We start from the raw sequence: 21,451 nt of genomic DNA, 5'->3' as shown, positions 1-21,451 counted from the left end.
AGCTTGCAGCGCTTGATCCCATACTCTGCTTAATCTGGCCTTCGCTGGTCTAATTACTGCTGCATTGGCATCCAACGAAAGACACATAACTTCTTCTTCTTTCGGGTTCTTTAGGGCTATGGCCAATGTGGTTGTGCTGTCTAGCACCTCGTTCTTCAGACCTTGAATTGTGTCAGCCCAGACTTTGGCTGGCTTCTTGGCCTCTTCCAACTCCGCTCGTGGCCTTCCTATTTGTCACTAGAATAATTGCCTGTCACTAGTAAGGGCTCTGATTTTTCCTTCACGCAATTCCTTTTGGTCCACCAATGACCTTTCCGCCATGGCTATCTTCTTCTGCAACTCCTCAATTTGTTGCGCCATCGACTGTGACTTGAGCTCTAGCTCCTTGGTCTTGTTTGTGGCACTCATTAGCATACCATGCTACTTCTGGTTAAGTGCACTGAGCTGTGTGATGGTACTCTGGGCCTTTGTTTCATATTCCTCTAATGTAGAGAGAGTATGTGAGAGGATCTTTTGGGCCATGGTTAGCAACCCCTTGTCCCTGTGAAGTTGCTGGCTGGGGAGTTCTGCTTCCAAATTTTCAGGTAATTTGTCCGAGTGACTTGGTCCTTCTTGTGCCTTCTAAGCCAATGCTGTTATCCATGGTTGTAGTTATGTTGGTATGATGAGCTCTGTCCTGGCAGGCATTTTCCCTTTTTGGGGTGCTTCTTCCTTCTTTTTCTGCTGTTCCCCTTCCTTCTTCTTCTTCTCTACTTCCTCCTTCCTTTTCCTTTCTTCTTCCTCTTTTCTTTTCTCCGCGTCTTCAGCTTTTTTCTTTCTTTCAGCTTCGGCAGTAGCTTCTTGTTTCTTCTCCTCCTGTAGTTCTTTTTTCCTCTATTCTTCTTTAGCCTTTTGTTTCTTGACCTCTTCCAAGTTAGACAACAGTTCCTCATCAACTCCATTTTTCCTCTTTTTACTTGCTTTCTGGGCAATCTTTTGCCACTCCTCATCGTCCACATTGTCCTCAAACGAGCTGAATGTTACCTTGGGTGCTTTCGAAGATCCTGCGGCTCGGTGTCTACCATGTCTGTGAATGTGACATGCATGTATCTTGGTAGACACCTAATGATGCGATGATAATAAAGCACCATTCCTCGTTTATCCGAGCCTCTGTTCATATCGAAGCACAGCTGCTTTGCATCATATCCATCATATCTTTCCTTTGGTTGATCGATGAGAACTATGATCAACTTCAAAAATCTTATGGTAGCCACTATGTCGGGATCTGGTATTCTACGCCATGCTCGTATCCATGTCAGCATTTGATTTCTTTGACTCGTTATATCCTGGAATGTTGATGGCAAGAATTGAGGGAAGTTGTAGCATTCTTGGAAGTTCCACTTTTTTGCTTCGTGTAACTATAAAGGATTGAGCCTTTGCTTGATCAGTAGGTATAGTGGGTCCACTCTCTATGTTGGTAGGGAGCACTGGTACTAAAAACTATATTCTCGCAATGTGAGATACTCCTTGAGCTAGTCAAGTTGTAGTCCAAAGTCCACCAAGCGGGGGTTGGTATTATTTGTTACTATTGTGGTATATCCACCTTGTGTATGCACTGGATGCTACTTTCGCCACCCACGGAAACAATGATTGATCATAAATGTGACGATGTGGATCTCCAATAGGTCAGCTAAGTGTGGGTTTGCCAATTTGGTGTGTCGTGCCACATTTTCCCATAAAGTTCCTTCACATTCCATTGGTAGCAGCTCTTCTAAGTCTGGCATTGGGCTCGGAGAGGATATGGCACATATGGTTGCCTTCATGTTGGTATCTAGAGCGCCATCAATGGGTAGACCCAACACATGGTGCACTGCGTTTTCTGAAATTTTTATTGGCTCCTTTCCCTCCACATGCACAGTGTTGGTTTCCAAGAACTAATTGATGAGATTCGCTCCGTATTTTGGATCCTGTTCAGCTCTCACTTAGCATGTACACATGAGAAGAACTACAACATAATCATTCACTACAGAGTAACAATGACACGAAAAGGAAGAGTAATAACAAGTGTGTCTTTTGTTCCATTCCAGAAGTATTACAAAGTGAGACAGAAGACTTTGTAAGACTCTGACACATTACAAGCTCCATGACATGACAATCAATTAACATTGCAAGCTTACAAGGTTACACTGTAGTACACAGACCATGAGTCTACACACGCACACGCAAGTGCACTCCCTTTGAGATTATCTATGGTAAACCATTGTTGTTGCCCATTCTAAAGACCAAGGAAGAGATCTTCCATGCGAATGAGTTTTGAACAAGGGGATTGGGTCTTATTGAGATTCGAAAAAGCCAGACTCAGACAGTTTAAAGCTAAGGAGCACAAGGAACCCAAGCTTGCCCCTGGATATCAGGGACCTTTTTAGGTTATCGAGAAGATCAACGATGTATGCTATCGATTGGACCTTCTAGATCATTGGAGGATACATAATGCCTTTCATGTCAGCTTATTGAAACCATATATGGGACTACTCCTAGAGGAGCCTGTATTGGAAGATCCACTAGAGGTGGAAGAACAAGAAGAAATTTTGCAACCGGAACAGATTGTATTCCATTCCGTGAGAAAAAGAGGAAAGACAGTGGTCAGAAAGTTTCTCTTGAAGTTTAAGAATTACTCGCCTTTAGATGCGAAATGGATGCCAAAAGAGTACTTCAAGGACTATCTAGAGATACTTCGAGCTTATGGGGAAGTGGTTGGTCCAGATGTATTGAAGTACATGCATAAATGTCTTGTGAAGAAGACATTTAAGAGGGAGAGATTGTACCTCTAGCCTTCTTTATTGTATATATTTATATTGAATGGAATTGATCATTATTTGGCTTATGTAATGGTTAATTGGACATGCTCTAGTTTTGGGTGGCATTGATGCTTGATAGTCCGAGGAGCAAGATATGTATATGGGAGGCAATGATGCAAGATGACCCATTGGATGACAACTATGCAAGATATATTGGTTTTCATAGTCGGACGGCCATTGTGACCAAATGGCCCAGATGACTATTGGATTTCACAGTCGGGCGGTCATTGCGACCAGATGGCCCAGATGACTGTATTGAATTTCATAGTCGGGCGGTCAATGCGACCAGACGGCGCAGATGACTATTGATGAATTCTTGGGCGGTCCTAGTGACCAGATGGCCTTGAGCGATAGTTTGAGCAGTTTCCCTTGGGAGCCAGATAGCTCAGCACGGTTTTCGATGAAACTAGACGAGACAATCCATGAACAGGAGGATCATTACTTGTGCATTGAATACCAATGTATGTTTGAATTTCTTCGACTTTGTGTGCAGTTTTTGATGCATGGACAATGCTTGGATTCATGGCATGTGATAGTCCATTGGGTTCCAGACTACCTGGCCAGTACCTGGAGTACTTAGTAGACGCGAATGATGCATGCTTTTTTGTTGACTAGCTTGTGTCTAGTTTTTGTAGACGGTAAGTAGGCATTTATTAAATCTAACACATGTGACATGCCTTGAAGATATACCATCAAGAACAAGGACATCGGTCAAAGATAAGGCATAGAGATGTTGCTAGAAGAGCAGAAGACACCACATATATGAGGAAAGACCAGATGCACAAGATCACCAGATGGGGCTAGTACTAGGAACATATGGAACATTTGTATCTCACAGTTGAGGACAACTGCGATATAAGAGGGAGGGATGCAACTATTTGGCCTTTCTAGGTCTTTTTCACATGATGGAACTCATGCCCTGACAACGGATAGGTTAATGAAGGCATGGAAACAAGATTCATGAAGTTGGCACAAGAAAAAGCACCAGTTTTGGTCAAAAAACAAAAAGTCAAACTGAGTTGACCACGAACCAAGAGCACCATTGGAAAGAGGAGACTGAGCTGAACCAAAAAGCTAAAAGCCGCTTTTCCAAAAAGTCACTCTAGGGACAAAAAGCAAGGCCCTGAAGCTAGAAAAGCATAACCAAAGAACTTTGATTAAAGTTGAGTAATATTCTATTATTAAAAGTCAAAAGTAGAGTTAAAAAAGAGAAAAGCAAAGCTTGGCCCGCTTTTTGGCATAAAGCAGGGCCTCCCTCAAGTATAAAAGAAGCAAGAGCCTTCCTTGATGGATCACCTTTAAGGTGTGGAGAACTTCAAGAGTGCGAGACCCTCAAGAGCAAGGAGTTCATATGATCTTCATCTCTCTCTCCACCTGCTGGTTGATTGGCTAGGCTTCCTCCTTCGTTGGCCTCTTCCATCAGCGTTGTCACCAGCTGTGCCACCTGCGCCGCTAGCTCTGCCTGGCCTCAGCCAGCACTGTGCCGCCCTGTTCTGCCAGTCACCGCATGTTCTGCAAACGCTGTGCCACCCTGCTCCACTTGTTCTGCCTGCTTCAACCAGCAGCGCCGCCTGCTCTGCCTGTTCCGCCTGCACTGCAGCTATGCCTGCAGACAGCAGTACGGCCAATGCCAGTGCGAGCCAGCTGATGCTGCCACCAGCCTGCCAAGAACTGCTTGTTCCAGCACCACTGCCAGGTTGTCAACTACGCGACCATCTTCCTCATAGATGCCTGTGTGCTGGCTGTCTACTGAATTCATATTGTCAAGGCAAGGACAAAATGAAAGATTCAGTTGAGCTTCAATAGAGAGCTCAGGGCAACCAATGCCTTGACTTCATTTTGTGAATTTTCTTTTGTTGAGTGCCAAAGGCAGTCTTAGTTGGGGAGAGAGTGATGCACGTCCAACCTGTGGTCCCCATCAACAAGTTTTGCAATGGTCTTAGTTGGGGAGAGAGTGATGCACGTCCAACCTGTGGTCCCCATCAACAAGTTTGCAATGGTGTTTTGGAAGGTAGGCAGGTAGCCTCTGCCATGGGCTGACCACAGGAGTGAGGTCGGACAACAGATTTGGGCAGCTGGAGAGTAGAGTTGGGTGCTCGGTCATGGCTGCTAGTTAAGAATAAGGGGCACCTTATGAATGTATGGGTATGCATACAGCAGTTGGGGGTTATTTTGTTCAAGAGCATTTATAATAGTTGGTGATTTCAACCTGCATAATAGTTGCAGCAGCTTTGTTTACTCTTGTTGCCATTTGAAAATAAGCCATTTTCCTGCAAATCTTTACCTTGCACTTGTAAACGTAAGCAAGTCACTACCTGGTACACTTTTGTAAAGGGACAATGGTGGAGAGTGATTGTGAGGACAGAGGATGCACATAGGTAGACTAATTGCATGGGTTTCCAAGTCCTTGAGGCACTGGCCTAGAGGCTTGGAACAATTGTAGCAATCCATAGCCATATGATGGGGTTCATACTTCAGCATGAACCGGTATATCCATATATGGGCAGGTTTTGTGTCCATACTCTATGGCCCCACATCAGCCCTGCCCAAAAGGCCCAAGGTCCCTGCCTAGGGGCTGGGCATGTTTTATGAATATGCGTGCTAGCTGTACTTTTGATGTGAGAGGATGCATGGCTAGGCACATGACTCATAGCCAGGTACATGAAAGGGTACTTAACATGGTACATGATTAGATACAGAAAATGTCATTTCATTAGTATTTGCTGCATGTGGTTCATAACTGATGAGACTGGGTGGACATGACGAATGATGTATTCTTGATCTTTTCATTCGTCTAAGAATCCCTCTTGATTGTGCTTTGCTGATATGCTTATTCACACTGTTATTGTTCATGCAGGGGGGTTCAGCGGCAACATTGACCATGACCCTCACATTCTATATACTGTAAGTGCTGTACAGATTTTAGCATTGTACGATAAACTCGAGGCCATTGACAAAGACAAAATAGCCTCATGTATCTTCAAGTCGATATGCATGCAATGCATATGGAGGCATGACCAACATCTCGAAACCAATGGATTATTATTATTTTCTTTATTGTGGCTTGCCTCTAGAGGATGCCCTTAATTAGAAGACAAATGAGATTGATTGCTTGTGGCTTAACATAGATGAGTTATGGTTTGAAGCTTTGTGAGTAGATGGTCTACTCATGGAGTCAAGATTTCTCTTGGGTTCTTGTTGAGATTTAGAAATAACCTGGCCTTTCGGTTGGTATATATAGATGGAAATGCATGCAATTGCTTGTTTACCATGTATGTGCATGAGTGCATGATCATTTCAAGGGTGTTTTTTTGCCTGTGCTTTATCATGTATGAATGATGACTGTTGCGTGTTTGCATGGGCATTTAAGTATCCATTTTAGCAACTTGTCATCCTTCACAAGTCAATCAGACATCTCTCAGTTGCAGCAAGAAGACGGGTCATTCGCTGGTGATGAGTGGGGAGAGATTGATACAAGGTATATACACTAAGTGTATACCATCTATCTGAGGTTGTATCCAGCATGCTCAATAGCTTGATAAAACAAAGGCTTGTTCCACAGGTTCTCGTATTGTGCGATTTGCTGCCTTTCGATCTTAAAACGTTTGGATAAGATAGATCTCAAAAAAGCCGTTGACTTTGTGGCTTGCTGCAAAAATTTTGATGGTGGTTTTGGTTGTACACCCGGAGGAGAATCACACGCTGGTCAAAGTAAGCGAATTTGGCATGAACCCTAGCCAAGTATCAGGCTGTTAATCCCTAATCCCGGGGCTCCCTAACCTCGCTGGATTAGTGTCCATTGGTAAAGATAAATATTTCATGAAGCTTAGGGTCTTTACACATACAGCCTGCATTATGTACCTGGGCTTGATCGCCCCTCCATGAGCTGCAGTACCTGCGCTGTTGTCAGATTCTCTGACAGCAGGCACGTTGTCAGATTCTTTGAGAGCGGGGACTTGAGCTGGCTGTATGGTAAAGGCTTTTGTGTAGACCATTTACTGATAACGTACTCTACAGTTTTCTGTTGTGTTGGTGCCCTAGCTATTGCAGATGCCCTGCATCATGTTGATAAGGATATTCTGGGCTGGTGGCTTTGTGAGCGCCAGGTGCCATCTGGGGGTCTGAATGGACGACCTGAGAAGCTACCTGACGTAAGTTCGACTGTCTTGAAACTCTATTGCATATGTAACTATGTTGCGTGTGCATGCCAATGCTTGCGTCTTCATCTAGTTCCCCCCCCCCCCCCCCCCCCCGCGGGGCGGGTGGACCATTACATGTGGCTTTCCAAACTGTTCACAAGTTTTAGCTCTGCACATCTCCAGGTATGCTACTCATGGTGGGTGCTATCAAGCCTCGTGATGATAGACCGTGTACACTGGATAGACAAGGACAAGCTCAAGCAGTTCATCCTTGATTGCCAGGTTGGAACTTTAATGATTAAAAACTTGTAACCTGAGAGTGCTTGCAGCGAAACAATCATTTTATATGAAGATTCTCTCTCTCTCTCTCTCTCTCTCTCTCACACACACACACACACACACACACACACACACACATAGGAGGGACCTAGCCTTCTTAAAATGAAGATTCTCTCTCTCTCTCTCTCTCTCTCTCACACACACACACACACACACACACACATAGGAGGGGCCTAGCCTTCTGCCACCCCTTCTTTTGATCAACAAGGAGCCTGTTCACACATAGGCTGCCTCTTGACCTGCCCCTGCCAAACAAAAAACCAATTTAGTGAGGGCGTTGGCAGCCAACAGCTCGAACAGAACCCTACCTCCACATCTGTGGAAGACGAGGTATGCTGTCCCTGGGGTGCGCCTTCGTGGGAGATCACACCACTGCCTTCTTGTCCTCCTTGCAATGAGGCTCTGGCGGCACTCGGGCTCAACATTGCAACTATGTGGCCAGGCTGAATGTCGCTAGGTAGGAGAAAGCGCCCTCCTGTGTGGCCAGGCTCGATGTTGCCATGTAGGGTAAAGCACCCTCCTGTGTGGACGGGCTCCAACTCTTGTAAAAAGGGCCTTAAAATTGAAGAACATGGCAGGACAAGGAGCGTGGCGGCATATCAGATAGCCCAGATGATGCTGTGGATGTATTTCATACTTTTTTTGGGATAGCAGGTATAATACTACACTAGGCACCACGCAAAATCAAATGAAAGTTCTATATTTGTAACCGCACAGTTTATCTACAGCAAGGAGAGAATGTGCTATGGCCCATACTACTTGCATTGGCTTATCCCAGATGCCTAATTTGTGCAGGGCTGTCATTATTGGAGTATGCAGGCTTAAAACCAATCGATCCGGCGTATGCTTTACCGGTGGATGTGGTTAATAAAGTATTCTACACTCATAAACAGCAACCAGGGCAGTAAATTTTTCTCTGACACACAGAACATCTCATATTTCTTTTCATCTTATTTATCCATCAAGTCTTAGGTATAACCCTTTGCCTTTGGAGCAAGCATGGGAAGGGATTTTTTACTCTTATTTTTTAGAAATCCAGGATTTCTTTTTTGAATACAAAGGGTCAATGGAAGGGATTTTTTCCTCTGATTTTTTAGAAATCCAGGATTTCTTTGTTCTCTCCTCTCCTCTTGTGCCTTGGTTGTACATGGTTAATAGATAGATAGACACGACAACTTTGAATTGCAATGACACTTTGTTGAAAACTTTCATTACACAAGAAAGACAATATTGTTTCAAAGACACCATAGCCTTGAGAGGGGGTGGTAGGGTATAGTTCCAACATCGTTAATTGTGCTCATGTGTAGAAGCTATACTTTTCTTAAAGACTAAAGGGGTTCTCATTGAAACAAATGTTGAGTTTTGTGGATTTGTAGAAAAAATTGCATTTGTAAGGCGTTTTATGAAATTAAAATTTGAAAAGAATTGTATATTTGGTCCAAAAAAGGGTAGTTATATCACCAGATTTAGAGAAGAGCTGTATCTAAAATGCCAATATCATTAAGGGGTTATTATAATATACCTATAGAGAACACATGATATATAGGGTTTCTCTTTGAGGTCAAAGATTGTCTCTATTTTAAACAACACAAATATGTAGAACATGTGGGTGTGACGATCAAGACTAGAGAGGTTCAACACATTTTTATTAGTGGATGTTACTTCTTTGTGGATCACCATATGCCATTAAGGAGATTAAAGAGGAAAAGAGACCGATCCCATTGTGACGAAAAGTCTAGCATGCCTTTATAGAGCATGTACTTCTCTGGGAAAGTGTTTTTTGGTACTCTGTGGAGTTGAGACGGACCCCCCACTATAGTGGTCCGGCGTGTCTTTGAGGAGCATGTATCGTTCTGCAAATGGATCTCACTGTTGTTGAGATATTGAGCTTGACTAGCGTGGATGTAGGTGATATGTCATGATGACAGCTTCCTACTTATGCCACTGGCGTGGTTAGTGAGATCATGGGTAATATGCTGCGAGTGGTTTATACAATCACTTTGGTTTACTAGAGTTATGGCATACTTATAGCGTCAATTCATGTAGTTGGGTTCACACTATGGACCCACCTTATATATTTTAGTAGAAAAGTATTTTTTTAATAGTATGTACTCTATGACGTTATGGAATCGCCTAGTATGTTTTAGTAGGAGAATACTTTTTCTTATAGCATGTACTCTGTGACACTATGGAACCACCTAGTATGTTTTAGTAGGATAGTACTTTTTCTTATAGTATGTACTCTATGACACGCCACGATGATAGCTCTATAGTTAGTGAGATTATAGGTGTGTGATAGCCACTTTGGTTTACTAGAGTTATAGCATAGTTATAGTGCCAACTCATGTAGTGGGGTTCACACTATGGGCCCATCTTGTATGTTTCAGTAGGAGATTACTTTTCCTTACAGTATTTTCTCTTATTTTTATGCTATGGTTGTAGAGAAGACAAGAGAATAGAAGAAAATTCAACCATCCATCTCTCTTGTGTGCTTGTTGTCTACCCTTGTTTGTGTGTTTGCTTCCAAGGAGCTCAAGCTCACTCTTTACCCCATATTCTTCTCATGGTATCTGAGTGTCAGTTTACGTGAAGAGCAGAAGAGAAAAGAAAGAGGCAAGAAAAGGAAGTGAAACGCGGGGTAAGGGTAACACCATCCCTTATGCAAACAAGTATCTTGCTTGCTAGTCAATAGCAGTAAGTAGGCGCAACAGTAAGGTGCATTGCCAATTCTTAAGCTACCCTTTGCAGTGAAGAAGAGGGGAATTTCGAGTCCCTATGGAAGTGTCGATTTTGACGATGTATGCCCAATTTTCTAGTTCGGTGCATAGTTGCAGCAAAAATTTCGGTTGTAAAACACTTCATGTAGAGAATTTGAGATTTACAGGTTATTGAGATGGATGCATGTTTATGTGACTAGTTCACATACAGTGGTAATATAATAGTTCTATAGTACTACATGATGTACTTATATTGTGCAAGTTTGTTGTAAGTGCATAAGTTTTTGCAAATACTGTTTGGCAAGTTACTGTAGGTAATCATGTGTTTGATAGTGTTTGGTAAATAATCATGTATTTGACAATGTATTCGAGATTATGAACGAGAAGCTAGACAAGAACAACTTCCAAGCTTGGAAGGATGAGAAACTTCTTTATGGGAAAATGATATTGGAAGTTTGTTTTTAGGTGATAAGAAGAAGCCGAAGCTTTTGGAAGAAAATGTTAATCCTCAATAGGTCCATGACTTTAAGACATAGTATGGCATGAGTAAGTCAGCAAAGTGATGTATTGGTTGTCTGTTAGTGTGTCGAGGATGCTTGTTATGAAGGAGTTAATTCATGGAATATATATTCTCATATTTTTAATTATTTATGGATTAGATTTATGAATCCTCCTAGATGGGTTTAGATTGGAATGCCTTTCTAAATCCGGGTGATCGTAACTTAATTTATGCGTACATGGATGAATCCGTATATGTGTGGGAGTATTAGTTGCATCATCTTGATGATATGAAGTTTCGTATAGTTGTTTATATTTTTAATCAATTAATTTATTACTTGATTGGCTTGGTTGATGCAACTGAAGATCATTGGATTGGATAATGGAGGCGACATGGTGGTGGTTAGGAATAATTTGAGATAACCAATTTTGAGTGTCGACAAATAATATTCGATTTTGTGACAACAAGCATCATTATTCATTTTGGACGCTATCCATATTTATTAGCAATGTATGTATTATTTGAGACGTGAAATCTCCCTTGTGCATATTTGGTTTTTCAAAGATATGTATTTCAAAGCTATCTCAAGAAATATATTTAAGTACACCAAGAGGAAGCATGGTCTCACTCTTGTGTGGGGACGAATTGGATCCAATCTTGTGTCTTGAGTAATTCTTTATTCTATTTGTGCTTGCTATTTTATATTGTTATAATCATTAATTTAGGTTCATGTTAACCTCTCGAGCTGTGGTATCAGAGCCAAGAGTGATTGCAACTAATTGAAAGCAGTGAAGAGCTATTGGACTAAGAGGTGGAAGAGCTTGGCTAAAGGTAAATTTTTAATTACAAGCATAGAGAGAGTCTAGTTTTAAGAAAGGCATTCTTTTGTTCATTGGGTAAAAAAACCCACAATTCTTTTACCCAAGAGTCTCTATAAGGTAGAAAGCCACTTACAAAACCACCCAAAAGCTCAAAGAAGTAGTTTTTTTGATTTTAAACCCAAAACCACCCAAAAGCTCAAAGCAGTTTTTTTAATTTTAAACCCTCTTCTCGATCGGCCACCAACGATGATTTTCCCCCATCTTGGAGGCCACATAACCACCTTTCTTGTAATTTTCGGCTTCACTTCATCTTCACCTTCTCCTCAATAGTGTGATGGGGTGATCTCTTTTCCTAAATTACGTAAAATTTCTGCTCTCAACCCTTCAGATAAACCTCCATAGATTTCTCCCAATTCTCAAAATTTTCCAAAAATTCAAATTTATTTCTTCCTTCTAAAACTCATTCTTCTACCCAAAATTTTCTTTTTTTTTGAGCTCAAAATTTCTCGAAAATTCCTAGAAAATTACAGAAAGTTTCTCGATTTTTTTTAAAATTTGGAGAGTTTTTTCAAGTAACTGAGCAGAATTCCAACCATCTAATCCGACCAATTCAAGCCTCTTCATCTTAAACCCATGGATTCGGGTGTCAATTTCAATTATAATAACACTACCAATGAAGATGCGGACGATCGAGATGACAGATTTACAAATTCTCCACTTCCATGACGAGAAGCTTTTGAAGATCGTATTCAACTTCTTGAGAAACTACTTCAAGATTAACAATAAAAGCACCTCGTCCTCGAACACGACTTGATGGTAATGAATTCTTTACTCCTCCTTCTGAAGACACACGCATTGCCAAAATCATGAAGGCTACTTTTGCGCTCAACAAACAAGAAAAGATGTAAGATTAGCTGTCATAGTTTATCTTTTATTAGATTTGATAGTAAAAATGATACTTGTCTTGTGCTGTCATGGCTAAGTCAACTGGATGATTATTTTTTTGAGGATACCTTTTTCAAAAAGGGATAAGATAAAATGTGTTGCCAACCACATGGTTGATCGTGCATTGTTATGGTGAATTTTCTTCGTAAAGCTTGTGACAAACCAACTACTTGGGTGGAATTTCAATGTAAACTACAATTAAGCTTTTTTCCACCCTAATTCTCTCAAAGCACATTTTGAACCGGATACTTTGACTATGTTCGATTGTGAGACGATACCATAATACACAGAGAAATTTTCACAAACTGTACTTCAACTCCATATGCTCAAAGAAGTACCTTGAAGATACAATTCAACATTGTTACGAATCAGGCCTCGAAGAGACTATTCAAGTAGCAATAAACATGTTTAAACCTACTTCACTTGATGAAGCTATTTCTTTAGCTCATGATGTAGAATGTAAAAGAGGTTTGCATAAACCCCCTTATCAATTCAATATCTCTTTATCCAATAACTCACAAACCTCAGGTTTCAATAATAATTATGGTGCTCCTACTGGACCATGCTCTTTCAACAATCTTAATGCAAATATAAAGCCTTGGGTAGCACCTAGTAAGGTATGCACAAATTCTAATCAAAATATAAAGATTAATAATGATCAAAGCAATGTATCTCAACCCAAGTCTATTAGTGACAACACTAATACTGTAAAGAAACCTCGCCCTACATGCTACAAGTGCAACCAACTAGGCCTCTTTGCTATTCCATGCTGAAAGATTGTCAAACCATGAACCGTCAACTTCACAACATCGAAGAGGTACCTAACAATGATGGGGACTATGCTCTAGATTGGTCTGCGCTACAGGAGGATGGACAAGATGATGGTAACCCCTACGAAAGAGTTATGCCTGGTAACCTATTTCATTTTATTCTTTGCTTAAGATGAATGATAAAATTAATGGTCTTGATATTACTGTGTTGCATGATGATGGTAGTACACATGATTTTATTTCGGAATGTGTTGTTAAGGAGTTGCAACTACTTAATAAGGTTAAATCTACATTATTCCAAGGTACATGTTATAATGATACTAAGGAAATTAGACAGTGAGAGATTGTTATTGGTCCTTCTAAAGGCAAAAAAGATTTCTTAATTGCACCACTGCATACCACTGATATCATTTTAGGCATGCTCTTTTGTTATCAATTCAATTCTCAAATTGATTATGACACACATATGATGTGGATCACACATCTGAATGAAAATTTACCTCTTCACAATGATGCTATACATGAACTTTTTCCATTGCTATCACACACTTAAGCCAAACGTGCTTTAAGAAAATGAAACAAAGCTTACATGATATATGTTAATGAAATTGAAGCGAATGACTTTTCACCTAGTCAATAACTTTTTCTAGATCAATTTAAAGACTTTTTTGCTGATAACCTATCCCCCAAGACTACCTATATCTCGTCCAGAAGACCACACAATTGAGATTCTCCCTGGTAGTCAACCACCTGATAAGGCTCCTTATAGATAAAATTAAATTAAACAAAAAGAAATTCAATGACAAATAGAAGAACTTTTAGATCGTGGACGTATATGACCTAGTAGTTCTTCTTTTGGTGTCCCAGTACTCTTAGTTTAGAAAACGAATAAAATCTGCCGCATGTGTTTTGATTATAGAGCTTTGAATAAGATAACTGTAAAACCACGTTTCCTATTCCTTGTGTTGATGACTTACTAGATAAACTTCATGGTGCATATGTATCTAGTAAGATAGATTTGAAATTTGGATATCATCAAGTTCGTTATGTATTATTCGTATACAAGACTGCTTTTTGCACTCTATCTGAGCACTATGAAATTCTTGTTATGTCTTTTGGTCTTACTAATGCACTTGCAATATTTAGTAGAATGATGAATCTTATTTTCTTGAAACACCAAAATTTTATCATTGTTTTCTCTGACAATATTCTTGTTTTTAGTTAAAATGAAGAAGAGCAAAAACAACATCTTGCCTTTGTCTTCAAACTATTAAAAGAAACTCAATTATAGGTTAATCCAGAGAAAAGTTCTTTCTTTCAAAAGGAAATTGAATATTTAGATCACATTGTCTCAGCGGAAGGTACTAGATTAGATCCGAAAAAAGTCCACACTATTAAGACTTGGCCTACTCCAAAGAATGTTACTGAGGTTCGTTCTTTTCTAGGTCTATGTAGTTATTATAGAAAACTTGTTTACAATTTGTCATTGATTATGTTTGTCCCTTGACTATGCTTCTTCATAAGCACACTGATTTTTATTGGGGTGAACACTAACAAAAATCCTTTGACATGCTTAAGCATATTTTGACACATACCTATGCCCTTTAATTACCTAATTTTTCTAGACATTTCTTTCTTGTCGGCACTGATGTTAGTGGATCCGATATTGGTGCTGTCCTTATGTAGAATAATCATTATCTTGCATATGAAAGTCGTAAACTTAAATCCTCTGAAACTAAATACAACACTTATGATAAAGAACTTCTTCGCCCTTTGTATATTGAAACAATATTTAATGGGTTCTGGGTTTCTCATTAAAATAGACCAACAAAATATAAGACATCTACTTGCCCATATCTGATTGTCACATTAAATGGGCATCGTTTATTTAAAGTTTTCATCCTGTCATTCAATATCGACCATGAAAAGAAAATGTTATAGCTCATGCACTAAGTAGACGTTCTTCCATTGAAAATATTTCTAGTCTTGACATGCATTCTTTTGATGCTATGCGTGATACATATAAGAATGATCATGATTTTCATAATGTATGGTTGAAAAATTTATTCTAAAAATCGTTTGTCTATTGATAATTATTCTTATCTCATGATAGATTCCTTTTCTTTAAAAAGCGTTTATGCATAACTCTTCCAGTTAGACAACTGTTTCTAGAAGAATTGCACAATCCTCCTACATTAGTTATAGAGGAATTATTATTAGTCAAAGAAGTGATAGATGATTTTTATTGGTCTAACGTAAAGAATGATGTTTCCAAATTTGTTTTCAAATATGTTATTTTCCAACGAGTCAAGCGATATCATGGAAAAGAACATGGCTTACTAATGCCTTTACCTATTCTTAATGGTCGTTGTTGGAAAGAAATATCTATGGATTTCATTACTGATTTACTTGTTACTTTTGCATGAAATGATATGCTTTGGACTATTGTTGATATATTTAGTAAGCAATGTTGCGTGACGAGTGGACGAGTGAAGATCAATGCAAGGTTGCAACAAAAAGATGCTTAGGGCTCTTGTAAAGAGTTCCTAGTTGTAGATGAGTGTGGGAGTGGGCTTGACAATAATCCCACACGGGAACTTTTGGGAGTTTTAGAGTTTTTGTATAAAAAGTGGCTCATTTGAGAGCTTAGACACATTGGGCTAAACTCATGTTTGAGCTCCCTTGAGACTAGCTCTCCCTCTTTTTCCATAGAGGTGCAAGCTCTTCTCTCTCCCCATTATGGTATGAGCAATGTTCTTTTTTTTAATTCAATGCAATGAGTGATGTTTGTCTCTCTTCTCATGTCTATTCTCTAGTGTGCATGTTTCTTGGTTGATAACTTCAAGGTTTGTGTGCATGCTAGGGAAGTAAGTGTTTGAGAATGAAGAATGCTTTGATCTTGTGTATGCAATAGCTTAGCTTTCTTCTTGTATTGGATGCATGAATGAGTGCGATGATGAGTGAGTGAGCAATGGCAAGATTGAGCTTGTGTGTGTGTTAAGTCTATGTCAATAGTAGTAGTATTCTTAGCATTCTCTCCATCAAATGGATAAGCTTTTGTGCACCGGTACGGGTTGAATCCCTAGCTCCGAAAGGGATGCAAATCCCATTGGATTGAGCTACACGTGGATCATACTACTCTTGCTACAAGTGAGAGAGTTTTCCGTCTCTCCATTGGCGTCGCTGCCGGGGGGAGAAGACTCAAATCCGATTGAGAGTGTGTGGAAAACCATTGGTTGCAAAACCATTGAGTGATTAGGTTAAGTTCGGGTGTGCGATCCCGGTGTGAGTGGATAAGGTTAGGATAAGAAAAACCCATTGAGCGGTTGAGGTTTCTCCTGCATTGTTTTTTATGTTTAATTGCTTTTATGCTTTTTTAAGTACCGTTCATTAAGCTTATCTTCATTGTTTTTTGTCATTTCATGCACATTCTCCCATTATTGTGCAAATTCCTCGTGCTTTTTGAAGCACTTGATGGGCACGTGGATGAATCCTGCGGTCCTTAGTAGATGGTGGGATAGGTTTGAGTTTAATGATTAATTCATGGAGATTACTTGTATAACCTCTCTCTCTCTCTCTCTCTCTCTCTCTCTCTCTCTCTCTCTCTCTCAGAACGTAAATCAATAGCCTTTAAACTAGCCATTATAAAGTTAAAAAAAAAACAAACAAACACAACCGGTGGCTGTTGGCTGACTGGTTCGAAGGCGGCGAAGGATTGACAAAGGCCGTGTGGAGTATTGTGGGGCGGTCAGCTCTGCTCTGCTGGCTAGCGGAGAGACAAGCAGACGGGCGAAGGCAGCTGAGAGGAAGGAGACGAAGAAGACTGGCAGTTGGCTGCAGCAGCTGTGTAGAAGAAGAAGGCGGGGAGTCGACTGGCCGGGCCACAGCTGAAAGCAAAAAAGGAAGGCGGCTGTTGACTGGCCGGCGGCGGCTGCGGGAGAGGTGTGGAAGGCTGGCCGCAAGAAGAGTGTTGACGGCAGCTGCAGCTGGCCACAGATGAAAGCAAAAAAGTCAGGCGAGGAGGGCCGAGGGGCTTGGGCTTCTCAACGGCAGCGTCCGCACAGCAGGGGCTGCCACCTCGGCCGCACGGACAAGTAGAGCGGGGAGGCGAGAAGAAGTGAAAGCAAGGCTTCAGCTAAGGGCCGCGTGGAACGGGTTGCGAAGAGCCGTAGCGAAGGCGGCTGTAGTAGCTGGGCACGGGCGAAGGTGTGGAAGGTGGCTGTGACTGCGAAGGAAGCGGTGGCTGCGAAGGGAGGCGAGTGAAGGCCGGTGGTGTGGAGACGACTCAGGTGGTGGCGTGGAGAGTGGCCAACGTAGAAGAAGAAGGTGACAAGGGCCCAGTGTGGAAGGAGATGCAGACGCCTGCACAGCAGCTGGCGGTGAAGAAACCTGAAGAGAGCAGGCGAGTGGAGGCGATGGCAAAGCATTGAAGACAGAGGTGCAGTTGGCTGCAAGCTGTGCTGCAGAGAACGTGCGGCGGCGAGAAAGAAGGCGCATCGACCGAAGATAAGGTTAGTAATTTTTTATTTTTTTATTTTTAATTTTCATTTTTTTATTTTTTATTGAAAAAAGAGAGAGAAAAAATAAAACAATAAATTTTTTAAAAATAATTAAAAAAAAGAGAAAAGAAAGAAAAAAATAATAAAAAAATAAAAAAATTTATAAATTATGTGTCTTTTTTAGGAGTCCAATTTTCTTTGGCATATTTTGTAAATTTTTTTATTTTTTAAATTTCTGTAATTGTTTGCATGATTAGTGTAACTTGTATTTTTTTATAATTTTTTTATAATTTTATGCATAATTAGTATTTTTTTAGCGTAATTCATATTTTTATGTAATTAGAAAAAAAATAATTAAAAAAATCAAAAAAAAAGGAAAGATAGTTACACACATATTTATTTTAGTTGCATTTAGTAGATAGGTAGGATTTGAAAAAAAACAACAAAAAGAGAAAAAAATATACATATATATATATATATATATATATATATATATATATATATATATATATATATACATATATTTGTAAAAAAAAACAAAAACAAAATAAGAAAAAAAAAAATTGACCTTATGCACTTGCGGTCGGGACGTCTTATAGACTCTGCCATAGGGCCTAGGGCACCTTCTAGAGTACCTACGCAGGAAAGTGGGACCCAATCGGTAGGAAATTTGGCAGATATTGCTGAAACCTTTTTCGAATCCCAATCTGATACCCTTTCCAGAACAACTAGCTCATTGTCCATGGACAATCTAGGGCCGTCAAATAGTCATCCCTTAGCCCCAAATAGGACACCCACAAGATCTTTTAATCCATTTGAAGCCGACACCATGGAGTTACCACTCAATGTGAGACTTCAATATGTCTACACGAATGCTCAAGGAGCTGAGATCTTTAGGGATCCGCAACAACGGTATCTTGTTAAGATCGCAGACTTTTTCTCAGAACTTGATAGAGTACCTCTAGTAAATGACCAGGGTAACATGTACATGGGTGGAGATGGTGTTCGCTACGAAGTCACCTATCATCCAGAGAATGTAGACAAATTAGGGGAGCTCTCTAAAAGCGAGTTCTTAGATTTATCAAAGCTTTCCAGAGCAAGGGAGTCTAGAGATGATTGGCTCATTGAGCCGGACATGCTTGGACCATCCAATGCCCAGTCCTCAAAGATATCCAAAGATGATTTACTTCTTGTTGATCTAAATTTGGAAAGGGATAGGAAAGGCAAGAGCAAAATGGATCAGGGGGCTGAGAACCAATGGGAGTTTGTACGACAAATTCTAGTGACAAAGGTCTTACAGGATGACCCACTTCAAGAAGTCTATAAGGACTCTTTAGAGGGATATTATGTCTTGATAAAAGGGCCAATGAATACCGATTGGAAGGAGATTCGGGAGCTCACATGGAAAGGACAACCATTATTCATGGAAGTGTTCTCAGCAAATACAGCTAAACCAGGAGAGACAGCCTTTCATGGAGAAACTGTTGCTCCTCCCCTACGAGAGTTCATTAGAGAGGGACCCTCAACATCAAAGTGGACCACTGCAAGTAGCCCAACTCTAGCACCAAGATATTATCCTACACCAAAAGTGCGACCACAGATCACACCACAACAATGTTTCTCTCACTATGACAATCGGAGGGTAGGGGAGCCAACTCGGCCTCCCATAAATGCACCTCCTAAAATGCGGGTAACAAGATCTTTGGAGGGGGTTGGTGAGGCAGGTAATAGGGAACCCACACCAATTTGGGATGCATGTGGACCATCCTACCAAAGAGAGGAATAATTTCCACTGAGAGTGAGAGGCCGTAGGCCCTATGATGAGTATTCAAGACAAGTAAGGCCATCAACTCTTTAGAAACTAGTAAAGAAGTACGAAGGGTCGGGAGATCCATATGACCATGTAGCAGCATTAAGGCAAACAGTTCGAGCTGAGCAAGTGATTGACAAGCATACTCAAATTGAAGGATTTGGGCTCACTCTTGAGGGAAAGGCCCTTGCTTGGTTTCAAGCACTAGAGGCTTCAGACAAATCTTCTTTACAAGTTCTGGAAGAGAGATTCATTTGCTGCTATTTCCTTGATGGGGATTCAACATGACACAGTAGCAAACATCTACTCTTTCAAGCAAGGCGAGACAGAGAGTGTTAGAGATTGTGTAAATAGGATGAAGCAGTACATTAATCGTTGCCCAGAAGATGAGAAGCCCACCCAGAGTCGATTAATTTCTCTCTTCTTAAAAGGACTAAAAAATTCAACACTGCATACACATCTCTATGCAAAGAAGATGAGAAGCCCACCCAAAGTCGATTAATTTCTCTCTTCTTAAAAGGACTCAAAAATTCAACACTGCATACACATCTCTATGCAAAGAAGCATACAAATTTCAATGAGTGTTGCCCATGATGCTATGGATTTCACAGATAACTTCAAATTCCAAGATGGTTCTGGCCCTGAGGTGAAACCTAGAGATCAGTGGGGTGAAGACCAAAGTTCAGGATCTAGTGCGCTAGTAAATCCAGACCAGATAGCTAACCTAGTACTAAGGAGATTGGGACAAACCTATCGCCCACCCATGCAGCCACAACAACAGTAGCAGCAGCAACGAATGAGGAGTGTACTACCTACAGGTCCTCATCTTTGTGGAGCTTGTGGCGGTAACCATAAAACCGAAGAATGTAATACCTTTGCTCCTCTAGTCACAAACCAACCCACAAAGAAGTGGTGCCAAGCCTGTGCTTGGAACTTTACCCACACCACACAGGAATGTACTTGCATTGCCAGAATGAGACAGGAGTGTGAGCAGCAAAGGGGTGGAGTGACCCACAAATGCATCAACAGTATACTAATTTTGAACGTAAGCCACCGATGGCACAAGAGCAAGCACGACCTGTTCTTGGAGCTCAACCTCCTGCTCCGGGGACTGCTCCTGTGAGGGTTGTTGACTACGACAATTCAAATATGTGTAGAGACTTGGTAAACCCAGGCTATGTGGAGGAGGAATATGCATCATATTCATCCAAGGAAAATCTCTTTGAAAGTCCCGCATATCCAGGCCAAGCACTGGGGAGGCTCAACCAGGGGAACAAAATTCTTTGATGTTGCTAGGCGGCTACCAACCTAGGACTCCAGGCCCCTCAGGTCAATGGCAGCAAAGGAAAGTAGAAGCCAAACTAATGGGCCCCTGTTATGAGTGCGGAGAACCCCATTGGGCTCGTGATTGTCCACATCGCTCAAGGTAAGCAGCTCGATCCAATACAACAGTACCACAGTTTCCACCAATTGAAAGATATTGTCTAGGGTGTTGTGTAGAACACTTCCCAAAGGATTGTTTGCTGAAACCACATGAGGAAGGCACCTCTCAACCAAAGGTCTCACTCAACCTTGTAGGGGTAGTTCCATCGCCACCTTCATCAGAGAATGAGGATATCGTGCCACTTAGAGTCATGAGGAAGGCACCTCAACCAAAGGTCTCAATCAACCTTATAGGGACAGTTCCATCGCCACCTTCATCAGAGAATGAGGATATCGTGCCACTTAGAGTCATGACTAGATCATAGACACGAAATGCCGAAATGCAGACTGATGAGACACCTCGAACTAGGGATGCAAAGGCAAATCTAGTGGACAAGACTCTACATTCCAATAGAAAAAGGACCACTAGGAGGAAAAAGAACCGCAACAAGCAAACTAAGAGTGCATCCACTAGTTCTCAAGAAGCCTCTAAACAAAACATGAGGGATCAAGCTTTTACATCCCAAGAAGTGCATGAGGAGCATCAACCTCAACCTGGGCCTAGTGCTAAACAAGATGAGGCTAGTACGACCGAGGATAGTTCTGGGGGTTCTGTTTTTGTGGATAAGGTGAATGAGACTCTAGATGCCATC

The 21,451-nt window shown here is 41.0% G+C and overlaps 1 protein-coding gene across 3 annotated transcripts in view; it reads left to right on the top strand.

Moving 5' to 3' along the window:
- Positions 1-8,415, top strand: part of LOC147616223 (geranylgeranyl transferase type-2 subunit beta 1-like) — a 43,577-nt gene extending 35,162 nt beyond the window's left edge. The window contains exons 3-9 of one of the 3 annotated variants that reach the window (XM_086777232.1): positions 5,695-5,811; positions 6,249-6,315; positions 6,400-6,548; positions 6,855-6,988; positions 7,160-7,258; positions 7,894-7,969; positions 8,111-8,415. In XM_086777232.1, the coding sequence (XP_086633358.1) occupies positions 5,695-5,811; positions 6,249-6,315; positions 6,400-6,548; positions 6,855-6,988; positions 7,160-7,258; positions 7,894-7,969; positions 8,111-8,223 (755 nt within the window). In that variant the 3' untranslated portion in view covers positions 8,224-8,415. The other 2 variants (XM_086777235.1, XM_086777234.1) reach the window with 2 other exon arrangements.
- The last annotated feature ends 13,036 nt before the right edge of the window (positions 8,416-21,451 follow it).

The sequence above is a fragment of the Cibotium barometz genome, chromosome 38 (assembly GCF_041138505.1).
Source record: "Cibotium barometz isolate CiBa-2024 chromosome 38, ASM4113850v1, whole genome shotgun sequence".
In the NCBI taxonomy this organism is placed as follows: Eukaryota; Viridiplantae; Streptophyta; class Polypodiopsida; order Cyatheales; family Cibotiaceae; genus Cibotium; species Cibotium barometz.
This window is presented reverse-complemented; position numbering and strand designations above follow the sequence as displayed.